This window comes from Colobus angolensis, unplaced genomic scaffold (genome assembly GCF_000951035.1).
Source record: "Colobus angolensis palliatus isolate OR3802 unplaced genomic scaffold, Cang.pa_1.0 Scaffold21, whole genome shotgun sequence".
NCBI lineage: Eukaryota > Metazoa > Chordata > Mammalia > Primates > Cercopithecidae > Colobus > Colobus angolensis.
Genome location: NW_012115266.1, coordinates 4,969,551 through 4,992,416, shown reverse-complemented (window position 1 = coordinate 4,992,416; position 22,866 = coordinate 4,969,551). Strand labels below are relative to the sequence as shown.

Below are 22,866 nucleotides of genomic sequence, written 5' to 3'. Positions count from 1 at the left end.
CGAGCTGGAGTTCAGCGGCTGGGGGTGGAGCTCCAGCCCTAGCGGGGAGGTCCACGGAGATTGGCCCCAACCCCAGGCTCCTTTGTATGCCTCTCTTTGTGAGCCCCAGAACAGACGCCGGGGGCTCTCCCTAAGCCCCTCGTCCCCACACCCTTACCGCATTTATTGCTACTCCGTGCACCACAATAGTGGCTGGGGTGATCCTCTGAAGGCCAGGGTGGCAGCCTAATGCTTGGGGCAGGGTCTGCCGCCCCCCTGAGTTTTGGACTCTGTGTGTGTTCGCGGGGTGGGGATGTGGAGGCGCGCAGCCCCAGGGCTCACTGTGTGCTGTGGTTTAGGCTTCCAGGCCCTGGTGCTGACAGCCCTGTTGGTGGGGCTGGGAGTGTCAGCGGGGCTGCCTCTGGGGGCGCTCCCGGAGATGCTCCTGCCCTTGGCGTTTGTCGCCACCCTCACCGCTTTCATCTTCAGCCTCTTCCTCTACATGAAGGCGCAGGTAGCCCCAGTTTCGGCCCTGGCACCTGGGGGGAACTCAGGTGAGAGGGGTTCTAGGGGTGGAGATGGAGGCAGATCGGGGCGTCTGCCTGTACATTCGCTCTCCAATATTCTCCAGGCAATCCGATTTACGACTTTTTTCTGGGACGGGAGCTCAACCCTCGTATCTGTTTCTTCGACTTCAAATATTTCTGTGAACTGCGACCTGGCCTCATTGGCTGGGTATGTTGGGCTTGACTGAGCTGGCCTAAGGCCAGGGGGAGGGTTAAGGTGGGTGAGCAGCGCTTGGGCAGGGCAGGGCCAAAACTGTGCAGACACGAATCATTAATCATTCCTATTCCACAAACATTTGTTAAATCCACCTGTGCCCTAGGCACTGCTCTAGGTACTGTGAGACAAAAATAAAGTTAGAGGCAAGAAAAACATCTTTGCCGCAGAGAGCCTACATTCTGGTGGGAAAGACAGACAAAACATAAGTAAAGTATATATAGCATGTCAGGGATGATGTTAGGAGAGCACGTGCAATTCTCAACAGCAGTCAAGCACAAAATCTAATTCCAGGGAGTGACCGCATGCTGCTTGGTGGTCAAAGCAGCGCACAACCTGAAATTGATCACTGGGTTTAGCAACCTACCCGTCACTGGTGGCCTTGACAACATTCCAACTGTGATCTCTGGTTCTGTGGCCAAGATGACCCAAAGAGACTCTTGGGCAAGGCCTCTCCTGTTGCCCTGGAAATTATCTTACCCGAGGCAGGAGTGCCAAGTGCCCACCCTGGATATGGGCCCTGGCCTGACAACACTTTCTGAGGCCACTTTCTCATCTGTGAAATGGGATAAAATTAAAGCTTTCTCCTAAGATTACTGGGAAGATTAGAAGAGGTAATCTGTATGACAGAACAGAGCTCAGTGTAAAATGCAGGCACCCAGCACAGGGTTGCTCTGGCTAGCCACCACTGAGCACGTACCACTTGCTAGGGACGCTGTGGAGGACTTCAAACACGATGATGCCATTGAGTCATGACAGGCCCATGATTATCCCCATTTTTCACACAGGGGTGGGGAAAGTAGGCTATGGAGAGGGCAAGCAACCTGCCCAGGTGATGCTGAGATTTGAAACCAGGTCTGTTTGAGCTCTGAAGCCTCAGCCCCCAACTGCTCCCTGGGCTGCTCTCTGCAAGACCTTAGGACAGACAAGGCAAGAAGAAACAAGCTGCGGACACCTCCCTGTCTAGTCTCTGTCCTTGGGTCCAAGGCCTGGATCCACTTAACAAAGGGTTGGAGTGTAACTGACAGCTGAGAAGGGCAGAGGTTAGCCACTGCTCTGCCCACGGCTGCCACCTCTGTGGAGACGATTACCCTGTTCCCCCTCCCCCAGGTCCTCATCAACCTGGCCCTGTTGGTGAAGGAGGCAGAACTTCGGGGCAGTCCCTCACTGGCCATGTGGCTGGTCAATGGCTTCCAGTTACTCTATGTGGGTGATGCCCTCTGGCACGAGGTGAGGCTGGACTGGACGAGGGTGGGTGTCTGAGGGCCACATGGGGACTATGCCAGTGTGTCTGGGTCTTGTCCTTGCAGGAGGCCGTCCTCACCACCATGGATATCACACATGACGGGTTTGGCTTCATGCTGGCATTTGGGGACATAGCCTGGGTGCCCTTCACCTACAGCCTGCAGGCCCAGTTCCTGCTGCGCCACCCGCAGCCCCTGGGGTTGCCCATGGCTTCTGCCATCTGCCTCATCAATGGTCAGTCAGGAAGGGGCAGCAGGCTGGGCCCATCTTTCCCCTCTCCTTTTCATTCATGCTCTGTTTACATGCACACCACATAGGTGCTAACCCCCAGGGTCCTCTCTAAAGCCAGGGGTGGGGTCCTGGGTGTCCAGGCAGAGTCTGGGCTGCAGACAGGTTGGGCAGAAGGTCAGGGTCAGACAGGAGGCTGCAACCCTTGACCCTGACCACTTGTTCACACTGTCTCACCAGCTATTGGTTACTACATCTTCCGTGGGGCGAATTCCCAGAAAAACACTTTCCGAAAGAATCCTTCTGACCCCAAAGTGGCTGGTGAGCTGGGTCTCTAGGGCCATGGGTGAGGTGGGGCCACTGGGCTTCCCAGGAACTCCCCACCTGCTATCTTTCTCCAGGGCTTGAGACCATCTCTACAGCCACAGGGCGGAAACTGCTGGTGTCTGGGTGGTGGGGTATGGTCCGCCATCCCAACTACCTTGGAGACCTCATCATGGCTCTGGCTTGGTCCTTGCCCTGCGGTGAGTGCCCCATGTGGACAGGGGCAGGAACATATGGGCGGAAGGGGTGGCTCAGCGACCACAGGATACCTACTTTGGGTATGCACCAGTGACAGTAGCCAGAGAGCTGGGATGGACCCAGTGTGTGGCTGGGGCACACCTCTGTGCCAACCTAGTACGGTATGCCTAGATACAGACTCTGGAGCTTTTCCTGCTGAGCCCTGATGCCCACATGAGCCATTAGGTGTGGAAATGTTTGCGAACTGAGGGGTGGAGGGGCTGGCGGGGTGGTCACAGAGCCTCCTTCTCTACAGGGGTGTCACACCTGCTGCCCTACTTCTACCTCCTCTACTTCACCGCGCTGCTGGTGCACCGTGAGGCCCGGGATGAGCGGCAGTGCCTGCAGAAGTACGGCCTGGCCTGGCAGGAGTACTGCCGGCGTGTGCCTTACCGTATCATGCCCTACGTCTACTGAAGAGGCTCCACCACCCCAGGTGGGGGCATATGCCCACTCATCCACCAGCACACCCAGGACCAGGAGCCTGGACACACTTGGGACTCAAGGGCTTGTACCCCACCCAGCCCTGAGGATGAACAGCCTCAGAGAAGAAGTGATTTAGAGCAAGGAAAAAAATGAAACCAGTGACCAAAATCGGAGATGCTTTTCCTCCTTTGGATGAACATTGGGAACCCTTGGCGCGCTTCTCTCCCCTAGGACTGGCTGGGTCAGCACTGATCAGGGAGAAGCTGAGCAGTGGCTTGTGGGCCCAGGAATCTGGGGCCTGGTGGGACAATAGCTATCCCTCAGAAACAGGCAACAGGGCTGACCAGTCACAGCTTTATTAATGACCAGGGTCCCCAGTTCAGCCAGGGAGCTCCTCAATGAGAGTCCTTGGGGCAGGTGGCACGGGGCCTCCCCAGAGCCGCTCCAGCTCCCCAGTGAGAGCGGCCACCTCCTCCGCTGCCACAGCATGGGCTTGGTGAGCCCTGGCGCAATCTAGAGCCAGGGGTGAGAGGGCCGCCTCATTTTCATTGGTCCAGGCCAGGAGGAACTGGCACTTTTTCCGAGCCCGGTAAAGATGATCTCGCTCTTCTCTAGCCACAGCCTGTTTCCGGGCACGCCCCAAGGTCTTTGCCAGGTCTCCCAGTGCTGCCAGCGTGTAGCCTTTCTGGTTGGTCGGGCCCTCGCCCAGCAAGATGCGGGCGACCTCGTGCATAGCCCCTCGTGTGCCCAGGGGCCCAGGCGGGTGCTCGCCTGCTTCCAGCACGTGGGCTGCGGCCTGCAGGGCTTCTTCCGCAGAGGCGAAGACTTGCTGGGCACCCAGGGCTCCAGAAACGCCGAGCAGTGTAGCACAGAAGTCAGAGAGCAGTGCGTCGTCACCGCCGTGATACAGGGCAAGAGTATGCGCGTAGGCGAACAGCACATTGGGCAGCTGGAAGCGCACGAGCGGCGAGACTGGGCCGCGGCTCAGGCTGACCAGCGTAGGGATGCGGGTGGGTACGGCGGGCGTGCAGGCCCCCGGGACATCTCCAAGAAGCAGCTCGGCGGCCGCGAGCTCCGCGGCGAAGGCATCTTTCACAGATTCCGGCGGGGTCCTCGCAAGGGCGGGCTCCAGCCCCGCGGCGTCACTGCCCGGGGCATCATCCAGCTCCTCCAGAAGCCGCGGTCCGGCTCCGCGCTTCCACCACCACGGCCGCCATGGAGGCAGCAGCCGCCCGGCCTCACCACGGCTCAGCAGCCGCTCGAAGGCAGTTTTTTCGGCCGGAGCCAGCCGCTCCCACAGTCCCGAGAGGCCGCCGGGCGCCGGGCCGGGGCTAAGGCCTGTTTCCCCAGGCTCGTCCTCGGTATCGCGTTGCTGACGCAGCCGGCGTAGGGCGCTTGCCAGGCGGCTGGGCGAGGCGCTGCGGCCGCGGAGCTCTCCCAGCACCTGGTCACGGTAGAAGTTTTCTGCGCAGGTGCCATGCGTCCGGTAGCAGCGCAGCGAGCAGTAGGGCGCATTACAGCGAGGGCAGGTGTAACGTGCGGGCTGGGCCTCCCCCGCCGGGCAGGAACCACAAAGCCCGACCGGCTCCATAGCAACTGGTACTGCGATCTACCTGCGAACGCACGCCGTCGGTAGTTCCAGACTTCCGGGGCTTATTCGATTACTTCCGGCTCACAGGTCGACGACGGTCTGTCGTTTCGCAAAGCTCCCGAGGATTCTGAGCAACTTCCGGCCACGCCCGAAAGCCGAGCCCCACCCCTTTCCCTAGTAGGGTGAGAGCAGGCCCAGACGCCGGGCGTCAGGTACGAGCCCCGCCCTGTGCGATGACGCAAGGAGCGGAAAAATGGGTCTGGCGAGCGCTCCGCCGGTGCCACCTCTCCCCCTAGCGGTCACACCAAAACGTGGCCCGATCATCTAAAGAGAAAACCCTTTTTAGCACTATAATGCGCTGTGGCAGAAATCCACCTTTACTAAGCACCTAGCCTGGGCAACTAATTGTGCCAAGCCTCAGAAAGGCGATGCATCCCTGCGCTGTGTACACAGACAAAATGCACTAGGGGACACAGACGAATAAAACGGCAGTCGGAGTCAGGTGCGGTGGCTCTCACGCCGGTAATCCCAGCACTTTGGGAGGCCAAGGCGGGCAGATGACCTGCGGTCAGGAGTTTGACAACAGCCTGACCAACATGGAGAAACCCCATCTCTACTAATACAAAATTAGCCGGGCGTGAGGGACGGGTGCCTGTAGTCCCAGCTACTCTGGAGGCTGAGGCAGGAGAATCATTTGAACCCGGGAGGTGGAGGTTGCAGTGAGCCGAGATGGCGCCACCGCCCTCCAGCCTGGGAGCCTGGGCCACAGAGAGGCACTCCACCTCAAAAAATAAATAAATAAAAAGCAGTATTTAAGAAATAGTTGAGCTCCTATTTTTTTCCTCCAAAACTGACTCTTCTTTTCATTAAGTATCTTCTCATTAAATACCACTATTCATCCATCTCATTGAGTGCAGGCCCCATTCGAGGTGCCAAAAACACAATGCACATCAAAGGGAGTGGGGGGTCCCTGTTCTAATAGAGCTCAGTCTTGTGGTGGAGTGGGGGTGTGATGAACCAAACTAAGTGTTCTTTGCATCCCTACTACTACTGCTGGTGGTCTAAGCTTCCTGACCCCTCACGTGGATGACAACACATTGTGTTTTTCCTTTCTTGCCAGCCCTCCAGAAAAACCTGCCAGAGAAATTATATCACAAGTCAGATCAGATCCATCTCTTAACTCAAAACCCTTCTGCGACCCTCCATTGCACTTGGACTCAAACCCAAACTCCTCTCCATGGCTGACAAGGCCTTGCAGGATCTGCTCACACCCCTAGACATCACCTCTTCCCCATCTTCATACAGTCCTCTTGGCTTAAAATATTCCCCTACCTCATCACTTGATTTATTCATCTCAGGTCTCACACACGTCATTTAAACATGCCCTCTTGGTTGGGCACAGTGGCTGACGCCTGTACTCTCAGCACTTTGGGAGGCCAAGGTGGGCGGATCACTTGAGCCCAGTTCAAGACCAGCCTGGGCAACATAGCAACAAAACCCCGTCTCTACAAGTACAAAAAATTAGCCAGGTGTGGTGGTGCATGCCTGCAGTCCTCAGCTACCTGGGAGGCTGAGTAGGATCACCTGGGCCCAGGACTTGGCGGCTGCAATGAGCCATGACTATGCAACTGCACTCCAGCCTGGATGAGAGACCTTGACTCAAAAAGAAAAATGGCCGGGTGCTGTGGCTCACGCCTGTAATCCCAGCACTTTGGGAGGCCGAGGCAGGTGATCACGATGTCAAGAGATCAAGACCATCCTGGCCAACATAGGGAAAACCCATCTCTATTAAAAATACAAAAAATTAGCTAGGCGTGGTGGCACATGCCTGTAGTCTCAGCTACTCCGGGGGGCTGAGGCAGGAGAACGGTGCGAACCCAGGAGGTTGAGGTTGCAGTGAGCCGAGACTGCGCCACTGCACTCCAGCCTGGCGACAGTGCGAGACTCCGTCTCAATAAAACTAAAATAAAGAAAAAAGAAAAACAAAAAAAGAGGCCCTCTCTGGGATGCTATTGTGTCTGTCCACATCCTCCCCCTTTGTAAACTGCTAGAAGGCAGAAAGCATGTCTTTAACACCACAGAGACAAAACTAGCCAAGATTCACACACTTACTGTAAGCCAGATGTTGATCTACGTCCTTTAACCCTCACAGCAGCTCTGAAGATGGCAGAGATTAAATTAGTAGTTAGTTCAAAGGCCAGCCACCCAGTAAATGGATTAGAGAAAAAAAGAAGGTCCAAACGCAGGCATTCAAAGTCCACAGCCCAAGGGCTTTACCCTGTTGGATGCTATTTCCCAAGAACTGGCAGGTCCAGAAACTTTAGCTGAATGAGTAAGTGAGGTTCAGAAGTGCTGGGAGGCTTAGTTGCTAGAAGGGAACCCTGAATCAGCCCCAGAGGTAATCCAACTTTTGGGAACACCGAAACATCACTATATCCAATCACAGATGTGATTAGGTTACCAAGTCTAGCCAGGCAATCACAGAGGTACAAACGAGACCATGCACCCAACGTAACATTTATTTCTAAAACCGAGGCAGACCAGATTCCTGCCCTAGACTCTAAGGCCACAGCTGGTACCAAGTTCAGGGAATGACCAGGTTCACCTTCTATACAAACCTCTTCCCCCACCCATCCCTTCCATTGCTGCCTCCATAACAAACGTCTCACAATGATTCCTGCTACCTTCTCTGTTTAGAAGATGAAAAAGAATGACTCGAGGGGACTGATCAAGTTACTTAGGGTAGGGAATAACTCCAATTCTACACCCGAAGCCCCAGGATCTGTGGCTACTGTTTCTTCACAGAAAATTTCTCTTGTAGTTTACCATTTCCTCCCCCCATACCAAGGGCTTTTCTGCCTCACTGTTCTTCTAGGGGACACAGCACCAACCTCTCCCTGAGGTCTTCCAAATAAAGATGAAACAATGCGATGACCGAACTAAGTGGCTTTTTTATTAGAGGAAGCTGTAATTACAAAGGGCTTAAGAATTGGCATTGGGGCCCTTCTTCTTGCCAAAGGTGGGCACAACGTTGACAAAGCGCCGGTTGTACTGCATCCGGCGCTTAGCCCGACCGGTCTTCTTCTTCTTCTTCTCCTGTTTGGCCACCTGAAGAAGGGAGGGTTAATCAGGCCCTGGTTTCTGTCTTCCACACCTAGCATCCTTTCCCTCAGGCTCACCTCCAGGGAGGGAGAAGGCAAACCAGGTAAGAGCCCAGGGACTTGGTTTAGCTGTGACAGGAAAACACAAAGTCCAAACACCATGACCACTAATACTCTCACTCACCTTAGGAGTCTGACCTCTCACTTTCCCAGCACGGGCCAGGGAACCATGGACTTTACCTGTAATGGGAAAGGAAGGAACCAGCAGGTAAGACCAAGAAGGTGCCACCCAGCAGAACCCCTCTTTCCTCAATTCAAGCCTTTAAAGAGAAGCTGGGCCCAATAGGTAATGAGAACAAAGCTGCAGATATCTGACCTTGAAATCTTAAGTTTCATTTCAGGATTTTCCAGTTTCTAACTTTCTAGAGCACTTTGGGGACCCTGGTCTGACCTAATTTTAGTGGGGAAACTGATAACCAAACTAGGATCTCGTGATGTGACTGAAATACAACTACACTCTGGCTCAGTCTCCCATGGACGTCTGTGTTCAACGTGAGGGATGTAAACAGGAAGAATCACTCTGAACTGAGGACAGTGAGAAGTACTCTATTGCCATAGGTGTGACACTCAGCTGCCAGGACTATGCACCCCACACCCACTAGACGCTTACCGGTAGTTCAAAGAACATTCCGCTCTCACTCACCTCCAAGCATGCGGCCTGCTACGTCCAGGGTAGTCAGGGCCTCCACCCCGCACTGGCCCAGAGTGGCCTCATCCTCCAGGGGGGTGCCTGCCAGGAGCACGACTTGATCTTCCGGGGCAATGCCCTCCAGTGAAGCTACATGAGCCTACAGGGAAAGATAAGGCTCCTAAGTGTTCCCTCGGGCCGCGAGGGTGAAGAGCACAAGAAAATGGAACCCAGGGCGTACCAAGCAGCCTTACCTTGATCTGGGCGACCGTTTCCTGGCCGGTCACCTCGAGGGTGTGTAGCTCCTGGGCGCGGACAAAGAGCTGCATGTTGACGACTGAGTAAAGAAAGACGGCTTGTAAGAGAAGCGAAGAAATGCTCTGGGATAAAGGAGTTTTGGGAATGGAAAGCGGTCCAGAAACGACAGCGACGGGATGGAGGTGGTCGCCGGCGGCTCACGTGGGGAAGGCCAGGCCTCCCGAGGAGTTCGGATAAGGACTGGAGCAGGGCCACAAAGCCGGCCCCGTTCTTCAGTTTCCCCCGCGCCCTCTGACCCCGCAGCCAACCTGCTACAAGCCCTATGGATCCAGCCAAGGCCCTATTCTTACCTGAACCGTGGGCCCAGCTGCCGCTACCGCGAAGATGGAGTCGAGAAAGAGGAAGAAGCGACGGCGCGTCTGTACAGACCTCGAGCTGCGTATCACGTCACTCCTGAGCGACCGCGCGGGTCTCTGATATTTGTACCGCCCAAGGCGACCCTAGCTCCGCCCCTTTACGCTCGCACAGGCAAGCCTGCCAGGGGCGGGCAGCTCGCGCACGAGGGGGCGGGACCAGACAGTTCCGTGCACAGACGGCTGGCGTAGGAGGTCAAGATGGCAGTTACCATGCTCCGGGCTGCGCTGCGGGGATGGAGAACCGGTGTCCAGCGGGGCTGCGGGCTACGGCTGTTGGTGAGAACGCTGAGCGAGGAGCTGAGGGCATCGCGTGGGTGTGAGGCTCAGTGTTAATCATTGTTAACCCCGAAAACTAAGGCATTCCTATTTGGGGCCTTAGTTTTGCCGTTTTCTATCGGAAGAACTTGTCTCCCGATCGAGTGTAGATACAGAAACGAGAGGGAAAGTGGTAGACTGCAGTGCTCTTTGGGAGCACTTAACACAGTGCCTAGCAGTGTGTATATAAGCCAAAACGTTTCAGATAAGGGGCGGGATCCTAGCATGAGTGTGCGTAGGGAATTATTGCCTTAAATTATTTTCTTTTTTTCTTTTTCTTTTTTTTTTTTTTTTTTTTGAGACGGAGTCTCGTTCTGTTGCGCAGGCTGGAGTGCAGTGGCGCGATCTCGGCTTGCTGCCAGCTCCGCCTCCCGGGTTCACGCCATCCTGCCTCAACCTCCTGAGTAGCTGGGACTACAGGCGCCCGCCACCACGCCAGGCTAATGTTTTTGTATTTTTAGTAGAGATGGGGTTTCACCGTGTTAACCAGGATGGTCTCGATCTCCTGACCTCGCGATCCGCCCGCCTCGGCCTCCCAAAGTGCTGGGATTACAGGCGTGAGCCACCGCGCCCAGCTGATTGCCTTAATTCTTAAGGCAATCATAAGATTAAACACCACTATATCCAATCACAAATGTGATTAGGTGAGCAAGGCCAGCCAGGCAATCATGGAGGTACAAACAAGGCTACGCTGCCAATGTAATAATAATGTCTATTTCTAAAACCGAGGCAGAAAGTTAAGCCTTAAGTTTCTAAAGGCTTGATTGACTTTTCAGAAGTCTACACATACTCTTTTGAATCCCACCGAAATCCTAAGAGAGGCAGACCATTCAGAGTATCTGAGCCTCCTTTCCATCCCATCTGTACCCTGCACCGTGGAATACCAAAAACTGGTGCTATCTTATGTCAACTTAAATAACAGACTCTAAAATAAAATGGTATTTATTCGGGAATGGGCGTAGACTATGTGCTTATCAGGGAGGTAAAAGAAGACAAAGGTTTTTAACAGAAAAATGGGCCAGGCACGGTGGCTCACGCCTGTAGTCCCAGCACTTTGGGAGGCCAAGGCGCGTAGATCACCTGGAGTCAGGAGTTTGAGACTAGCCTGGCCAACATGGTGAAACCCGTCTCTACAAAAAATACGAAAATTAGCTGTGTGTGATGGCATGTGCCTGTAGTCCCAGCTACTTGGGAGGCTGAGGCAGGAGACTTACTTGAACTTGGGAGGCGGAGGTTGCAGTGAGCCGAGATCACGCCACTGCCCTCCAGCCTAGGTGACAGAGTGAGACTCCGTCCCACAAAAATAATAATAAAAATAAAGGAAAGGAAAAAAGAATATTACATAATTGTATTGAGATAGTTATTCTTGGCTACAAGGATGAATAACAAGGGTAGTGCCAGTTCAAGATTGAACAGGTAGTTGTTGGACAGATGGCCTTGCAGAAATTTTTGTTTGTTTTTGATGTTTGAGAGAGTCTTGTCACTCTGTCACCCAGGCTGTAGTGCAGTGGCATGATACCAGTTCACTGCAACCACTGCCCCGTGTTCAAGCAATTCTCCTGCCTCAGCCTTCCAAGTAGCTGGGATTACAGGCACGCATTACCATACCTGACTAATTTTTGTATTTTTAGTGGAGACGGGGTTTCGCCATGTTAGCCAGGCTGGTGTTGAACTCCTGACTTCAGGTGATCCACCTGCCTCGGCCTCCCAATAGTGCTGGGATTACAGATGTGAGCCACTGTGTCCAGCCAGAAATACCTTTTTGTGGAAGGTTGCAGTGGCCTTTGTGCAAGTCTGTGGTTTTTGCAGTCTTTTGTGATAGTTCTTGTTATTAAGTATTTGTGCACAAGAACTCTCTTTTCATGGCCCTCCCTAGCTCTGTTTGTTGGGATTTTTAACCTAAGGGACTCACTCCATTTTGATTCTGATAGCTTTCACACCGATCGCCCAGCCTTTTATTTATGCCATTCTCTCTGCCTGTAATGTTTCCATTCTCTACTTACTGAAGTTATGCCATCCTGTGTTGTGTAGGCTATTGGAGAAATGGGATTTTTGTTTTGCTTCAGAGCCAGACCCAGGGCCCTCCAGATTACCCCAGCTTTGTGGAGTCTGTGGATGAATATCAGTTTGTGGAGCGCCTGTTACCCGCTACGAGGATCCCAGATCCCCCAAAACATGAACATTATCCTACCCCTAGTGGCTGGCAGCCTCCCAGAGGTGAGCTGGGTGGTTAGGGATGATTTGAAAACTTCATAGAGCATCACCTCTTCCCCAGAGGTTGGCCTCCCCCATGAGGCTCTGGACTCTTCAGTGGGTTCAGGACTTGTTTTGCGATCCCTCCCCTGTGGGTTACATCTGTCTCATGCCCGAGGAAGAGCCGAGGAATGGAGTCCTCTGTTGTTCACTGGTACTCATCCATCCACACTATTGGGATTGGGTCTTTCCCATATGGGAGAAAGTAAACAACAGAGAGAAAACCCAAGAGCTTGGACCTTCTTTCCCCCCAGGAGACTATGTCTATAATTAAGAACACAGCTTGGAGTCAGGCAGTTCTGGGTTTGAATTTGGCTTTATTTACTATTGATATTATCTTGAATTAGTCACTTAGCTTGACCCAACCTGTTTTAGCAAAACGGAGATAATCTGCTCAGTACCTAGAGCCCTTAGTGCAGAGCCCAGCATATGGTAGGTGCTCAGTGCTTGTAAATCCCAATCTCTTTGTTCCAGAGATTGCTTTCAGCCTCCCTGACCCAGTGGAGGAGGGCAAGGATTGACCTAGTGGGGGACCCAAAGATCCAGGGAGGCATGTCCCTGACTTCATGTTTTCTTGAGTACCTACTTAGTGACAGGCTTTGTGTGGGGCCTTAGGGTACCAGGGTGAACAATTTGGTCCTGACTCCAAGCTGAAGGAAAGAGGAGACCCCCTGGCTAAAGTCTGGAGGTGGCTTGGTCCAGCCGGGTGCACTGGCCCTCTGCAGACTGAGAGCAAGGACCTTGGCTGAGGTGGGATGGCACCTAGGAAGAGTGGATTTAACAGTGTCTTTCCCTGTCGCAGACCCCCCGCCCAACCTGCCCTACTTTGTACGGCGCTCTCGGATGCACAACATCCCTGTCTACAAGGACATCACGCATGGCAACCGGCAGATGACTGTGATCCGGAAAGTGGAAGGGGACATCTGGGTAAGTGGGTGGGTGGGGCTGGGGCTGGGCCTGACCCTTTCAGGGCTGGAGGGACAGGAGTCCTTTCAAGGGAAGGGATTCTTGGCCTGACCTGATTTGTCATCTTTCCCTAGGCCCTGCAGAAAGATGTGGAAGATTTTCTGAGCCCGCTGCTGGGGAAGACACCCGTCACCCAGGTCAATGAGGTGACAGGTACCCTGCGAATCAAGGGCTACTTTGACCAGGAGCTTAAAGCCTGGCTCTTGGAGAAAGGCTTCTGAGGCCTAGCTGAGCAGCCTGCATGTCAACGTGCCCTGCGGATCAAGTCTAGGGGGCCTCAGGAGGAGGGAGGTGGGTGTTGGAGCCCCTGAGACAGGGGATACAGAAACTAAGGCTAAAGGACTTTGGGGTCAGGCCTTCCTTGCATAAAGGAGAAAACTGGACCCTATGTACATGCTGGGAGAGAGTGCCTAATGTGGGAGACCAAAGAGGAATAACAAGGGGGGTGTCAGCAGCTTTCTCTCCCTCCTATCTTGGCCTGTTGTTTTTTGTTTTTTTGAGATGGAGTCTCACTCTGTTGCCCAGGATGGAGTGCAGTGGCATGATCTTGGGTCACTGCAACTTCCACCTCTGGGTTCAAGCGGTTCTCCTGCCTCAGCCTCCTGAGTAGCTGGGATTACAGGCACCCACCACCACAACCTGCTAATTTTTGTATTTTTAGTAGAGATGAGGTTTCACCATGTTGGCCAGGCTGGTCTCGAACTCCTGACTCCAAGTGATCCACCCACCTCAGCATCCCAAAGTGCTGGGATTATAGGCGTGAGCCATGTGCCCGGCCCACCTTGGCCTGTTTTGTTTTCCTTTCCTTGGGCTCAGCAATTCAAATTCTAGTTGTTATTTGGTGGAAGCAGTAGCCCAACCCAGTTTAGGGGAAGGTAGCACAGGGCAGAACCACTGGGCACTTTGTTTCCTTGGCCCTCCAAAGCTCACTGTTGCAAACATCCCCAAGCCCTTGCTCTAGGCCAGATCTTATTTGGTACAGGCTATGGAGAACACAGATGACTCGGGCATGGGGCTTGGAGAGCTTCTGTTTGAAGTACAGTGCTGGCACTGGGGCACAGAGTGCCCACGTTAGCCCTGGGCTCTTTCTCATAGAGAGGTAGGAGGCCCATTCTTGGTCACTGTTCCATTACAGACCAGACTTGCTGGCCTGACCACAAGGGAATGGCTGGGAACTCCTCACAGCCAGCATAGGGCCATCCTCCCCAGCCTGCTTACCTGGAATCAAGGCTGGGGAGGGGTTTGCAGGCAGGAATACGCTGACCTTTCACCCTGCCATCCCATCCCAACCCCAGCTCACTAGCCTTCACTGGAGTCACAGGGGCCAAAGGCCTGAGACCCCACCCTACCCCCAAACTGGCTAAGACAGCTCCCAGTTCCTGGCTCCCTAACTTGGTCTCTGCCCTGAGGCAGGGCACTGAACTCTGGGCTGCTTCTCCATGTGTAAAATGGGCACATCTTCCTAATCTGTTAATGGTCAATGGTGTCCCCAAGGATAGTGCTGGCTTCCATGGAAACCCTAACTCCTGAAGATTCCATTCCATTCTCAAGTGTACAGCCACAGCAAGGAGCCCGACACTGATTTTATTGATTCCATGAGACAAACCCCACCAACTGTTAATGCAAGTTTTTATTTGGCTGTATATACAATTTAAGCTATTAAAATTTGTACAATATTTACAAATTAAATAATCATCTGAAACTGTCTCCAACAACTCTTGTAACACAAAACCAAGGGGAAAAGACAGGGGCAGGCAGGTCCCAGCTCCTGTGGTCCCTCCTTGGTACAGAGCCTTTCCTAAACTGGAAAGACCTTCGTCTTTCCCGGGATTAAGCATTCAACTTCAAAAGACAAAATTTAAGCCAAAAGACACTAGTAAGGAAGTAATTCCAATTCTAAACTCCAGAAGTTCTGCCAGTTGAGAAGTGGCCTTCCTTGGGCGCTGGGATTGCAGTGGTCAGGAGCAGGCACACTGGCCCTTGCCTGGAGTGCGGCTGGGCAGTGGCTGCTGGGTGAGACAGGTCAGTCTCACCTGAGAAGCTGCAGGGGAAAGGGGCCTGGGGGGGGGGGAGGGCAGGGTCCCTCAGTGCTGCCCGCCTGCCCCCCCCACTCCCAGGCATTCCTTTCCCTGAGTTGTGTGGTTGCCAGTAAGACGCAGAAATGCCACAGGGCATAGGGGGCACAGCCACCACCACAAGAGGCTTCTGGGGAGATCAGGGTAAGAAAAGGAAATGGGTACCAGTCTTACGGGTGGGCCAGGGAGCAAGTTCATAGCTTGCCTCCAGCCCCTCTGGAGTCCACACTTGGGAACGGGAGCTAATACTGTTCGGCACTGCAGTGTGACTCCACACATACAAGTAGGGCTCAGAGGGGCTGCCCCTTCTCCCAGGAAGGGGTGTGGGAAGAAGAGGGCTTCTCAGAGGCTCAACCTTCTGCCTTCATGGCCCCAGCAGAACATAGGGCTCAAGAGTTGGAGAGGAAGGCTGGAACTGACCCGAGATCCCCATGGCTGCCTGGGACTCTGAGGGCTGGAGTCAAATGGGAACCCCAGCCTCTTTCCACTTGGCCTAGGAGATGCCGCCTCTTTCTCAGAGCTGGGGGTACTACTCCCTGCTGCAGACAGACAGGGAGCTGGCACTTGGTGGCAGGATGGTTCCAGCGAGGGCTGCTCAAAAGAGCAGGGGCTGGGGCTGGGCTGGGGCAGTGTCAGTGGGCAACAGGAGACTCCAGCTTTTGCAGGCGGCGCCGGCGGAGCTCTGCTGCATCAGGCTCTCCATCCTCGGGCATTTCCTCTGTGCCCACTGACTCAGGAGCTGGGGACAGAGAGACTGGAAGTGGAACCTAGAGAAGTTCCCTGCTCCCCCGGCTGGAGGCCAATCACACCTACCTGGAGGCCTTTCTGTTTCAGGGGCTGTTGGGGAGGCTCCTGTGGTTGGGGTCGTGGCCTCTGAGCTGGGGATGCTGGTGGAGGAGGCAGCAGCAATAACTGTAGTGGCAGTCTCCTCAGTGGAGCTGACTGAAGTGGCAGGCCGAGGGGGCCTGGGAAGAGAAGGGACGAGAGGCGGGTCTGGCCTTGGCATCCTAGGTTGGGCAGATTCTCCTGCCCTTGGTGAGCCTTGCAGAACAGAGTATAGAATGATGTGCCCTTGTGGCCCCAGTGCCTGCCAACACAAGTGAACATGCTGAATGAACTCAGACAGGGTGACTTGACTCAAGGGCCAAGTGATTCTATCCCTTAGCTGTAAGGTGCTTGCAGGCAGGGACTGTTGACCTGTTCACTCTTACCCTGCAGTCTCCACCCTGGGGAGTCAGGCACCTTATAGGGGACCCACTGAATAAGCCACAGTGCTCAAGCCTTGGACTCAAGTTCCTCTCCAAGCCTGTGCTGTCACTGCTAGATGCCAGGCATTAGGTACATATCACTTTTTTAAAAGACAGGGTCTCGGCTCCATCACCAAAGCTGGAATTTAGTGGCACAATCATAGCTCACCGTACCCTTAAACTCCTAGGCTCAAACACTCCTGCCTCAGCTTCCCAAAGTGCTGAGATTACAGGTGTGAGCCACCGCATCAGCAGTAGACATCACTTACGAATATGAATTAAGACCCCTTTATTCAAATAAAGTAAGAGGTCAAAAACAAGTGAGTGATGGGACCAGCGCTTGAACTTGGGCCAGGATGGCTGCAAGTGACTTCCTATTATTTTCTTCCTCAGTTTGGGGGCAGCAATTGTCAATCTAAGTGTCACTACATCTCAGGAGAATATCATGTGATGAACTAAAGCACTGCAAATTCTGAATAATTTGACTTTAGAGAAATAAAAAGGAGTAAGATCCAAAGTCAGCTCTCGAATAAACATCACTGCTAGTTAGATCCAGACATGCTTTCTGGAGTGGGAGGACAGACAGGCACCAGGAGTTACCAAGAACTCCTGGAGAAGCTGGATGGACCTGTAGATAAGTAGCCTTAATTGGCAGGTGTCAAAGGCCAAGAACCACTGCTGGGGACCTCCTGGCAGCTCCACTCCTGACCCACCAAACCCACTCTGCTTCCCCTGTACAGACACACCCCAAGGAGGCCAGCACGGTGAGGTACTGGTTGATCTGTAGCATGGCAGCGTCCAGCAGTGTGTGGATGTTACGCAGGCTCTGCAGCCGGGCCTCCAGGTGCTGACGTTCATGGCCCTCCAGAGCTCGTAGCTCCTCTGGGGTCAGCCCAGCAAACCCCGCAGGAGGCACAGGCATTGGGGGGAAGGCTGGAGAGAGAGAGAAAGGCTCAGTCTGGGCTGCTGGGGCCAGACACCAACCTCACCCCCCAGAAGAACCCAGAGTGGCCCAGCTTACCAAAGGGCGGAGGCAGGGGCATACCCATCCAGGGAGGAGGGAAGGGGAAGCCAGGGGCAGGGCCAGCTTCTGGGGCAGAGCCAGAGCCTGGGCCAGATGCTGTGGCAGAAGCAGCAGCAGCACTGGTGCCAGCAGCTGTGGTAGCTGCTCCACTGGGCCGAGAAAGGGCTGCTGAAGAGCAGGAACAAGAAGTCAGTGAGTGTTCCATCCCTGCCACCCCCTGGCTGTCACAGTACCCAAAGGCTCACCTGCACTGGTGGATGGAGGGGCCACAGCCTCTCCTGAGCTGGGGGGAGGCGGGACAGGTGGAAAGGGGCCCATGGGGGGCCACAGTGGGAACATGCCTGGAGGAAAAGGAGGCAGGAGGCCCTGGGGGACTGCAGAGAGAAGACAGGGAGGTAAGAAAAGGGCCAAATGGACACAGACCCAACTCCCAGGCAGAGGGCCTGACTATTGCAAGCTCTGTCCTATTCCCACAGGCCCTGAGCCCAGCACTGGTCACACTGACTGCAAGCATCTATTTCTCATCTTTCCATCCCTTCCTGGCCCAGACTGAGATTCTGGAGGGCAGGGACTCTCCAATTTCCCAGCATCTTCCATACCCAGTCCAGGGCAAGTACCCAGTGGTGTGCTGGGTGGCCAGACAAGGGCACACTCACAGTTGGGGGGCTGAGGCAAGAGTGGTGGGGGGTGGGGCGCAGGGGGTGGCCCCTGATCCGCAGGCTCCGGGGGTGGTGGTGACTGGGCTGGCAGCGATGCCCGAAGGACATCCATACGGCAGGTGGGGCAGGTCTGCTGCCGCTGGAACCAGGAGCGCAGGCAGCTGCGGGTCAAGGCCAGGCAGAGGTCAGCAGGTCCCTAGGGGCCTGCCTTCTGGGGCCTGTGCCCTGCTGTGTAGGCTCCCCAGGGCCCCTCCCACCTGGTATGGAAAATGTGGTTGCAAGGCAGTCTTTTGGCACCAGTCACCATCTCTTCTCGGCAGATGATGCAGACATTGTCCATTGCCTGGAGCTCCTCTGGGGTGGCATCTGGATACCTGGTTAGGATGACGGGCTGTATCAGATCCAGAGCTGGAAGCAGAGGGACCCAGGACACAGCTTGGGACAGCAGCCATGACAAGCCTACTTACAGGGTGTTCATGTTGCGGATGGCTCGGCGAGACATGATGGCATCTGTCACAGCTTTTTTGAACTGTCTGAAAGGACAGTTAGTGAAAGCAGGAGAAGGGACGGGATCAGGTCGGGAGGATTGGGGGATAGGGCTGGGCTCACCTCATGGCCAGGTACATGGGCCGGATGGCAAAGAGTGGGAAGGTGTGCACCTTGATCATGATAGTCATGAAGGCCATGTACAGCAGAACTTTGATGAAGCCTGCGGGGAGGGGATGCAGAAAGCAGCAGGTCACAGGGCCAGGAGGCAGAGTGGAGTATGCTGGTCCAAGATCAGGAGAGGCCCAGGCCCCTCTTACCTGTAAACAGCTCTGTGTAGAGCATGTACACAGCCTTGTTGTCCCAGGGGTTCTCACTCTGGAGGTCCACGGAGTGCAGCACATACTTGATGAAGATGGTGAGCACCATCGTCATCAGGATGGCATACTGAAGGGAGAGGGGGACGAGGGGGATGTAAACACACAGCTCCCCCTTGCTGCACCCACACTGCTCCCCCAAGCCTCTGCACAGCAGGTACAGTGGTACAATCACAGGCTCTAGACACACCCGGGGTCCTCCTAGCCCCTCCACTTACTAGCTGTGACTTTTGGCAACTCAATGAACCTCAATTTACTTATCTATAAAATGACAGAATTAACTGTTCCTTTATAACAGTACTGTCTTGCTAAATAAAAGATGCAGGTCAGGAGCTCAGCACAGGGCCTGGTGTGAAATTCGCATTCAACAAATACAAGCTGTTGTCACTGAACACATTCTCCCTCTGCCAGGGACACGCCTCCAATTGTCCATCGAGCTAATCCTCTCCTGTCCATTACCAGCTAGCTCTGGCACAAGCCTCCAGGAACCCTCTCCTGAGCCCCAGGTTGGGGTTCCTCCTCTGTCCTAGGCTCTTTGTGCTCCTCCCCAGTCACCTAGGAGTGAGTGTGTGGAGGCCAGGAGCCATATCTGATCACTGCCCCTTGGTGACCAGCACAGGTTGGCCACATAGCAGGTGCTGAGGAAGGGTCTGTTGGGTTCTTCAAAGAGCATGTGGGGTCACCTTGGGCTTGTCCTCTCAACCTCCCAAGCCAGTTTTACCTCAAAGCCAAACACCAGCTGCACAGAAGCCCCACGGGTCAGGATGCTGTGATAGGCGTGGCTGACGAAGAGGAAGTCCAGGATGCCCAGGAGGAACATGAGAGCTGTGGGGACCCCCACACATGCAGGGTAGGGGAGGTCAGCCCAGGGCCCAACAGCTATTTAATGCTCTATGACAGCCCCACCCTCCAGCCTACCATGGCCCCAGTGATCTAGTCAGGTGGGCACACTCCACTGAACCTGGCCCTCTGGGAACTTCCTGGGGGAGGGGGAGTCGTTGGGGCTGCCCAGGCTGCAGGTGAGAAGGCAAAGGGCTGAGGGCCCAGGCAGTTGAGAAGCCCTGGAGTGGAACAGGGCAGAGACTATGCAAATTAACTTCCTAAATTATCTTTCCTGTACAGCTGTGGGGGGTAGCCTGTGCTCTGGAGTACAGGTCCACTGTTCACATTCCAACCCCCCCACCCTTCCCCTGAATCTCACTCACAGACAATGCGGCAGTGAAAGAGCCAGGAGATGTTGGGGCTGCGTTCCATCTGAGGCAGAGCACACAAGAGGCCTGTCAGGAAGCCTGGGGCTCACCCCACATCGTCAACCCAGCCCTCCCGGCTCTTTAAGCCTGCCCGCTGGCCACTCCCTGGCTTCCACCTGCTCCAGAACTCCCTGCCTCGACTCACAAAGTCCACACGATCCTCAGCCAGCCAGTGGAAACATTTGAGGAAGAGAAGAAGAGTGAAGAGTGCAACAAAGCGGGGGCTGAAGTCATCCCGAAAAACAGTGAAGGCCAGACAAGTTTCTGTGACGGCATACCAGGAACGTTCCAGAAGGTGCTGGGGGCCAGGCAGGGAATAATGTGGATCCCAAACATTCTTTCCCAGCACCCTGCCCTCACCTTTGGGGCAACCGACATCTTACCTCCATCTCTGCTGCCCTCAGTTGCCCAAAGAACACCTTGCCCATCACCTTGCCCAGGAGGAAGACAAGGACAAAGGCCTGGATGTACAGGACCTAGGAGTGGGGAGAGGCTATGGTTTGAGGTCACTTTCCGCTTTCCTCTGCTTGGGACTCATCATTCGGGATCCTCCACATCCTAATCACAGTTTATTCAAAGTTAGACAGCTGGCGGCTACTTCCCTACTTACCTGACCTCTAGCCCCGCCCCTGGCCCAGGCAGACTCCTCCTTCCCTCCCAGGGAGTTCCTCCCTCCCTGAGCCCTGAACTCACTGCCATGCTGGGGCTGGACTTGGTCAGGTACACCACAGTGGGGTAGAACTGGTGTTTGAGGTAGTAGGCGTGAGCCACCACAGCCCCGGTCAGCGCCAGGCTGGCCGCCATCATCACTGCCGTGCGGAACATTGCCCTGGCCCGGAGACCTAAATGGGGCAAGAAAATAACTTATGTGATGCTCCTGCTGTGCAAAATAGCACGGTGCCTGGCACAGCCTCAATCAATAGAAGCAGGGAGAGGGGGGAATCACATTTCGCCCTCGAAATCATCAGACCAAGAATAGCTTACTCTTCCCCATTTTACAAATAAGCCTTGAAGGGGTTAAGTGATCACACTGACGCAAGGCCTGGAACCTGGGTCAGTCTTGTTTCAAATCTAGGGCTCTTTCCACGCTGCCTGCCAAGCCGCCTCCTCTAGGGAGGCGATGAGGAAAAGCTGCAGTGTTGGAGGAGGGGGAGCTGCACCGCTGACCCTCCGGTGGAGGAGATGGGGTGGGAGGCATCAGCAGAAATGTGCTCTAGGGGCGGGAACGCGCGGCCAGGGCTGAGCAGCCAAGGCACAGAGGGTTGCAGACTGGGCAGGCGACAGCGCCGGTGACAGCTGTGTTAGGGTGGGCAGTTCGGACGCGCGCCCCGCGGGAGCGGGCGGGGAACGTCAGCCTGGAATCCGGGGGTCCCCCGACCCCCGGAGTAGTGTCAACTCAGGGCACCACAAGAACGGCCGACCGGCAGAGAGCAGCAGCCGGACGGGAGGAGCCGGGTTGCCCTCGCGCCCGCGCACCTGTGAGCACTAGGAGTTGCGGGCGTCGCAGGCAGGGCCCAGGCTTGAGCAGAGCGGCCCCACCGGCGTCTGAGGTCTCCGGCCAGCTGACAGGCCGAAAGCGGGCGGCGGGGCTGAGGGCCGCGCCCACTCCGGAGCCCTCAAGGGGAAGGTTCGGGTCCCGACCCCAACCACAACTTGGGCCAGACTTAGCCCCACTCACCAGGAACGCAGCGCCGCGAGCCCGCTCAATCCGCGCGACTGCGGCGGCCGCTCCGGTTAACAACACTCCCCACCCCCTGCGAACCGGAACTTCGGGGGTCAGACACCTCACTTCCGGCGGCGCGGGGCGCGGCGTGGGTCGTACCAAATGCGTCCTGCCCTGGCTCGCACTGCGCCCTACGTGGGTCCATAGCAATGGTGTCACCACCGTATCTGGGGCTCGTGTCTACGGGGAAGGGCTGGGCAAGAGGTCCAAGAGGTGGTCAGAAGGTAATAGAGCAACAGTGGGACGTTGTGGGGGTGGGTCCCCCTATTATTTATTAGTCACAGATGGTATGGCCCCTGCGCTGAGTGGCCTCCGCCTAGTGGGGGACTCGGCCCCGCGAGCGGCTGGGAGGTGGAGCAGCTTGAGGGCTGTACCACCTGGAGGGGGGAGTAGGCCAGGGACAGACTGTACAAGCCTAAGGGGAATGAAATGTTTAAGAACCTCAATTTAGGGAGAGTCACAACAGTTTGACAAATACGGTGCTCTCTGAGAGAACTGGATGCGGAAAACAAAAATTTGTCTTCTCCATGATCACCCCCCAAGTTGTGTGGGAGTGAGTTGGGTCCCGTGGCTGCCACTGATTGGTTGCGATAAGTTACGCGGACCAATAAGAAAAAGAAAGTACCTTTGCTGGCCTATAGAAAGGGGAAAGCAGGTGAGTGGTTGTTAGGGGCGGACAGCTGCGTTTCCTAGGCCCAGGTCTCGCTCTAGTTGGCTGAAGAGTAGGGAAAGCGCAGTCCTTGGGCGGGTGATCCCTGGCTGGCCTCCGGGGACGTTTGCCGCGCCAGGACAGGGAGGGGCAGCCAGGTGTACCCGAGACTGGGAGATTAATTCCTGCTAATCTTGGGACGGAAGTGTTCTGTTTGTGCAAAGGAATTGACTTCAGCGTCGCAGACCTGCCCCCATCTCAGGTTCTGGTTTTGCTATCCGTGTATTGTTCAGCTCTGAGCCATAAGCAAGACCCCCACTGGTCCTGGGCTGCACTGTATTTTAGTTGGTGTCTGGGTCGCAGCCAACTAAGCCCGCTGATTAACAAAATGGAGCCAATGCATCCACTTTGTGTCTTGCGTTTTCCTCCGTCATCTCACTTAATCATCAATCACTAAGGTTTATGAGCTAGAGGGTGCTACCCCCTCCCCCGAAACGTGGGGCAATTGAAATTCAGAGGCTTATCAAAACCTGTCGTAGGATTGGCGCCAGGTCTGTCTGCCTCTAAAT

The 22,866-nt window shown here is 55.0% G+C and overlaps 5 protein-coding genes across 8 annotated transcripts; 2 read left to right on the top strand and 3 right to left on the bottom strand.

Annotated features, from left to right (window-relative positions):
- The first annotated feature begins 1 nt into the window (after position 1).
- On the top strand, positions 2-3,392 carry TM7SF2 (transmembrane 7 superfamily member 2). 2 transcript variants are annotated; one of them, XM_011942524.1, is made up of 7 exons: positions 2-533; positions 611-714; positions 1,870-1,989; positions 2,070-2,238; positions 2,473-2,553; positions 2,634-2,756; positions 3,050-3,392. In XM_011942524.1, the coding sequence occupies exons 1-7, from the start codon at positions 293-295 to the stop codon at positions 3,208-3,210; spliced, it is 999 nt and encodes a 332-aa protein (XP_011797914.1). In that variant the 5' UTR covers positions 2-292; the 3' UTR covers positions 3,211-3,392. The 2 variants fall into 2 exon arrangements, with proteins under 2 accessions (XP_011797914.1, XP_011797915.1); XM_011942525.1 differs by lacking the exon at positions 2,473-2,553.
- Positions 3,393-3,559: 167 nt separating this feature from the next.
- ZNHIT2 (zinc finger, HIT-type containing 2) lies at positions 3,560-4,887 on the bottom strand. Its single transcript, XM_011942526.1, has one exon. The coding sequence runs from the start codon at positions 4,808-4,810 to the stop codon at positions 3,599-3,601; it is 1,212 nt and encodes a 403-aa protein (XP_011797916.1). The 5' UTR covers positions 4,811-4,887; the 3' UTR covers positions 3,560-3,598.
- A 2,854-nt stretch (positions 4,888-7,741) lies between these two features.
- FAU (Finkel-Biskis-Reilly murine sarcoma virus (FBR-MuSV) ubiquitously expressed) lies at positions 7,742-9,598 on the bottom strand. Its single transcript, XM_011942527.1, has 5 exons — positions 9,208-9,598; positions 8,854-8,936; positions 8,615-8,759; positions 8,096-8,151; positions 7,742-7,918 (listed from the first exon to the last, which is right to left on the bottom strand). Exons 2-5 carry the CDS (start codon positions 8,926-8,928, stop codon positions 7,793-7,795), a joined length of 402 nt encoding a protein of 133 aa, XP_011797917.1. The 5' UTR covers positions 8,929-8,936; positions 9,208-9,598; the 3' UTR covers positions 7,742-7,792.
- On the top strand, positions 9,368-14,514 carry MRPL49 (mitochondrial ribosomal protein L49). 2 transcript variants are annotated; one of them, XR_001001821.1, is made up of 5 exons: positions 9,368-9,549; positions 11,655-11,805; positions 12,644-12,768; positions 12,882-13,098; positions 13,215-14,509. XR_001001821.1 is itself a non-coding variant. In XM_011942528.1 (4 exons), the coding sequence occupies exons 1-4, from the start codon at positions 9,472-9,474 to the stop codon at positions 13,026-13,028; spliced, it is 501 nt and encodes a 166-aa protein (XP_011797918.1). In that variant the 5' UTR covers positions 9,368-9,471; the 3' UTR covers positions 13,029-14,514. The 2 variants fall into 2 exon arrangements, 1 of the variants encoding a protein (XP_011797918.1); XM_011942528.1 differs by having other exon boundaries at positions 12,882-14,514.
- On the bottom strand, positions 14,420-22,334 carry SYVN1 (synovial apoptosis inhibitor 1, synoviolin). Of its 2 annotated transcripts, none has more exons than XM_011942529.1 (16): positions 21,604-22,334; positions 20,619-20,767; positions 20,309-20,401; positions 20,071-20,223; positions 19,881-19,929; positions 19,397-19,500; positions 18,619-18,745; positions 18,422-18,521; positions 18,280-18,345; positions 18,070-18,186; positions 17,810-17,973; positions 17,399-17,527; positions 17,151-17,321; positions 16,876-17,062; positions 15,696-15,847; positions 14,420-15,621 (listed from the first exon to the last, which is right to left on the bottom strand). In XM_011942529.1, the coding sequence occupies exons 2-16, from the start codon at positions 20,748-20,750 to the stop codon at positions 15,515-15,517; spliced, it is 1,851 nt and encodes a 616-aa protein (XP_011797919.1). In that variant the 5' UTR covers positions 20,751-20,767; positions 21,604-22,334; the 3' UTR covers positions 14,420-15,514. The 2 variants fall into 2 exon arrangements, with proteins under 2 accessions (XP_011797919.1, XP_011797920.1); XM_011942530.1 differs by having other exon boundaries at positions 17,151-17,318.
- Between the last annotated feature and the right edge of the window lie 532 nt (positions 22,335-22,866).

Coding starts and splice junctions, on each gene's coding strand:
- TM7SF2 (XM_011942524.1), top strand. CDS start 293: ATGTGGAGGCGCGCAGCCCCAGGGCTCACTGTGTGCTGTGGTTTAGGC. Junction 715..1,869: donor GACCTGGCCTCATTGGCTGG/GTATGTTGGGCT, acceptor CCCCTCCCCCAG/GTCCTCATCAACCTGGCCCT. Junction 1,990..2,069: donor GTGATGCCCTCTGGCACGAG/GTGAGGCTGGAC, acceptor TTGTCCTTGCAG/GAGGCCGTCCTCACCACCAT.
- ZNHIT2 (XM_011942526.1), bottom strand. CDS start 4,810: ATGGAGCCGGTCGGGCTTTGTGGTTCCTGCCCGGCGGGGGAGGCCCAG.
- FAU (XM_011942527.1), bottom strand. CDS start 8,928: ATGCAGCTCTTTGTCCGCGCCCAGGAGCTACACACCCTCGAGGTGACC. Junction 8,760..8,853: donor AAACGGTCGCCCAGATCAAG/GTAAGGCTGCTT, acceptor CTTTCCCTGTAG/GCTCATGTAGCTTCACTGGA. Junction 8,152..8,614: donor AGCAGGCCGCATGCTTGGAG/GTGAGTGAGAGC, acceptor TTCCCATTACAG/GTAAAGTCCATGGTTCCCTG.
- MRPL49 (XM_011942528.1), top strand. CDS start 9,472: ATGGCAGTTACCATGCTCCGGGCTGCGCTGCGGGGATGGAGAACCGGT. Junction 9,550..11,654: donor GCTGCGGGCTACGGCTGTTG/GTGAGAACGCTG, acceptor GTTTTGCTTCAG/AGCCAGACCCAGGGCCCTCC. Junction 12,769..12,881: donor AAGTGGAAGGGGACATCTGG/GTAAGTGGGTGG, acceptor ATCTTTCCCTAG/GCCCTGCAGAAAGATGTGGA.
- SYVN1 (XM_011942529.1), bottom strand. CDS start 20,750: ATGTTCCGCACGGCAGTGATGATGGCGGCCAGCCTGGCGCTGACCGGG. Junction 17,528..17,809: donor CTTGCCTCAGCCCCCCAACT/GTGAGTGTGCCC, acceptor TTCTCTCTGCAG/TCCCCCAGGGCCTCCTGCCT. Junction 17,322..17,398: donor CCCTCCATCCACCAGTGCAG/GTGAGCCTTTGG, acceptor CCTGCTCTTCAG/CAGCCCTTTCTCGGCCCAGT.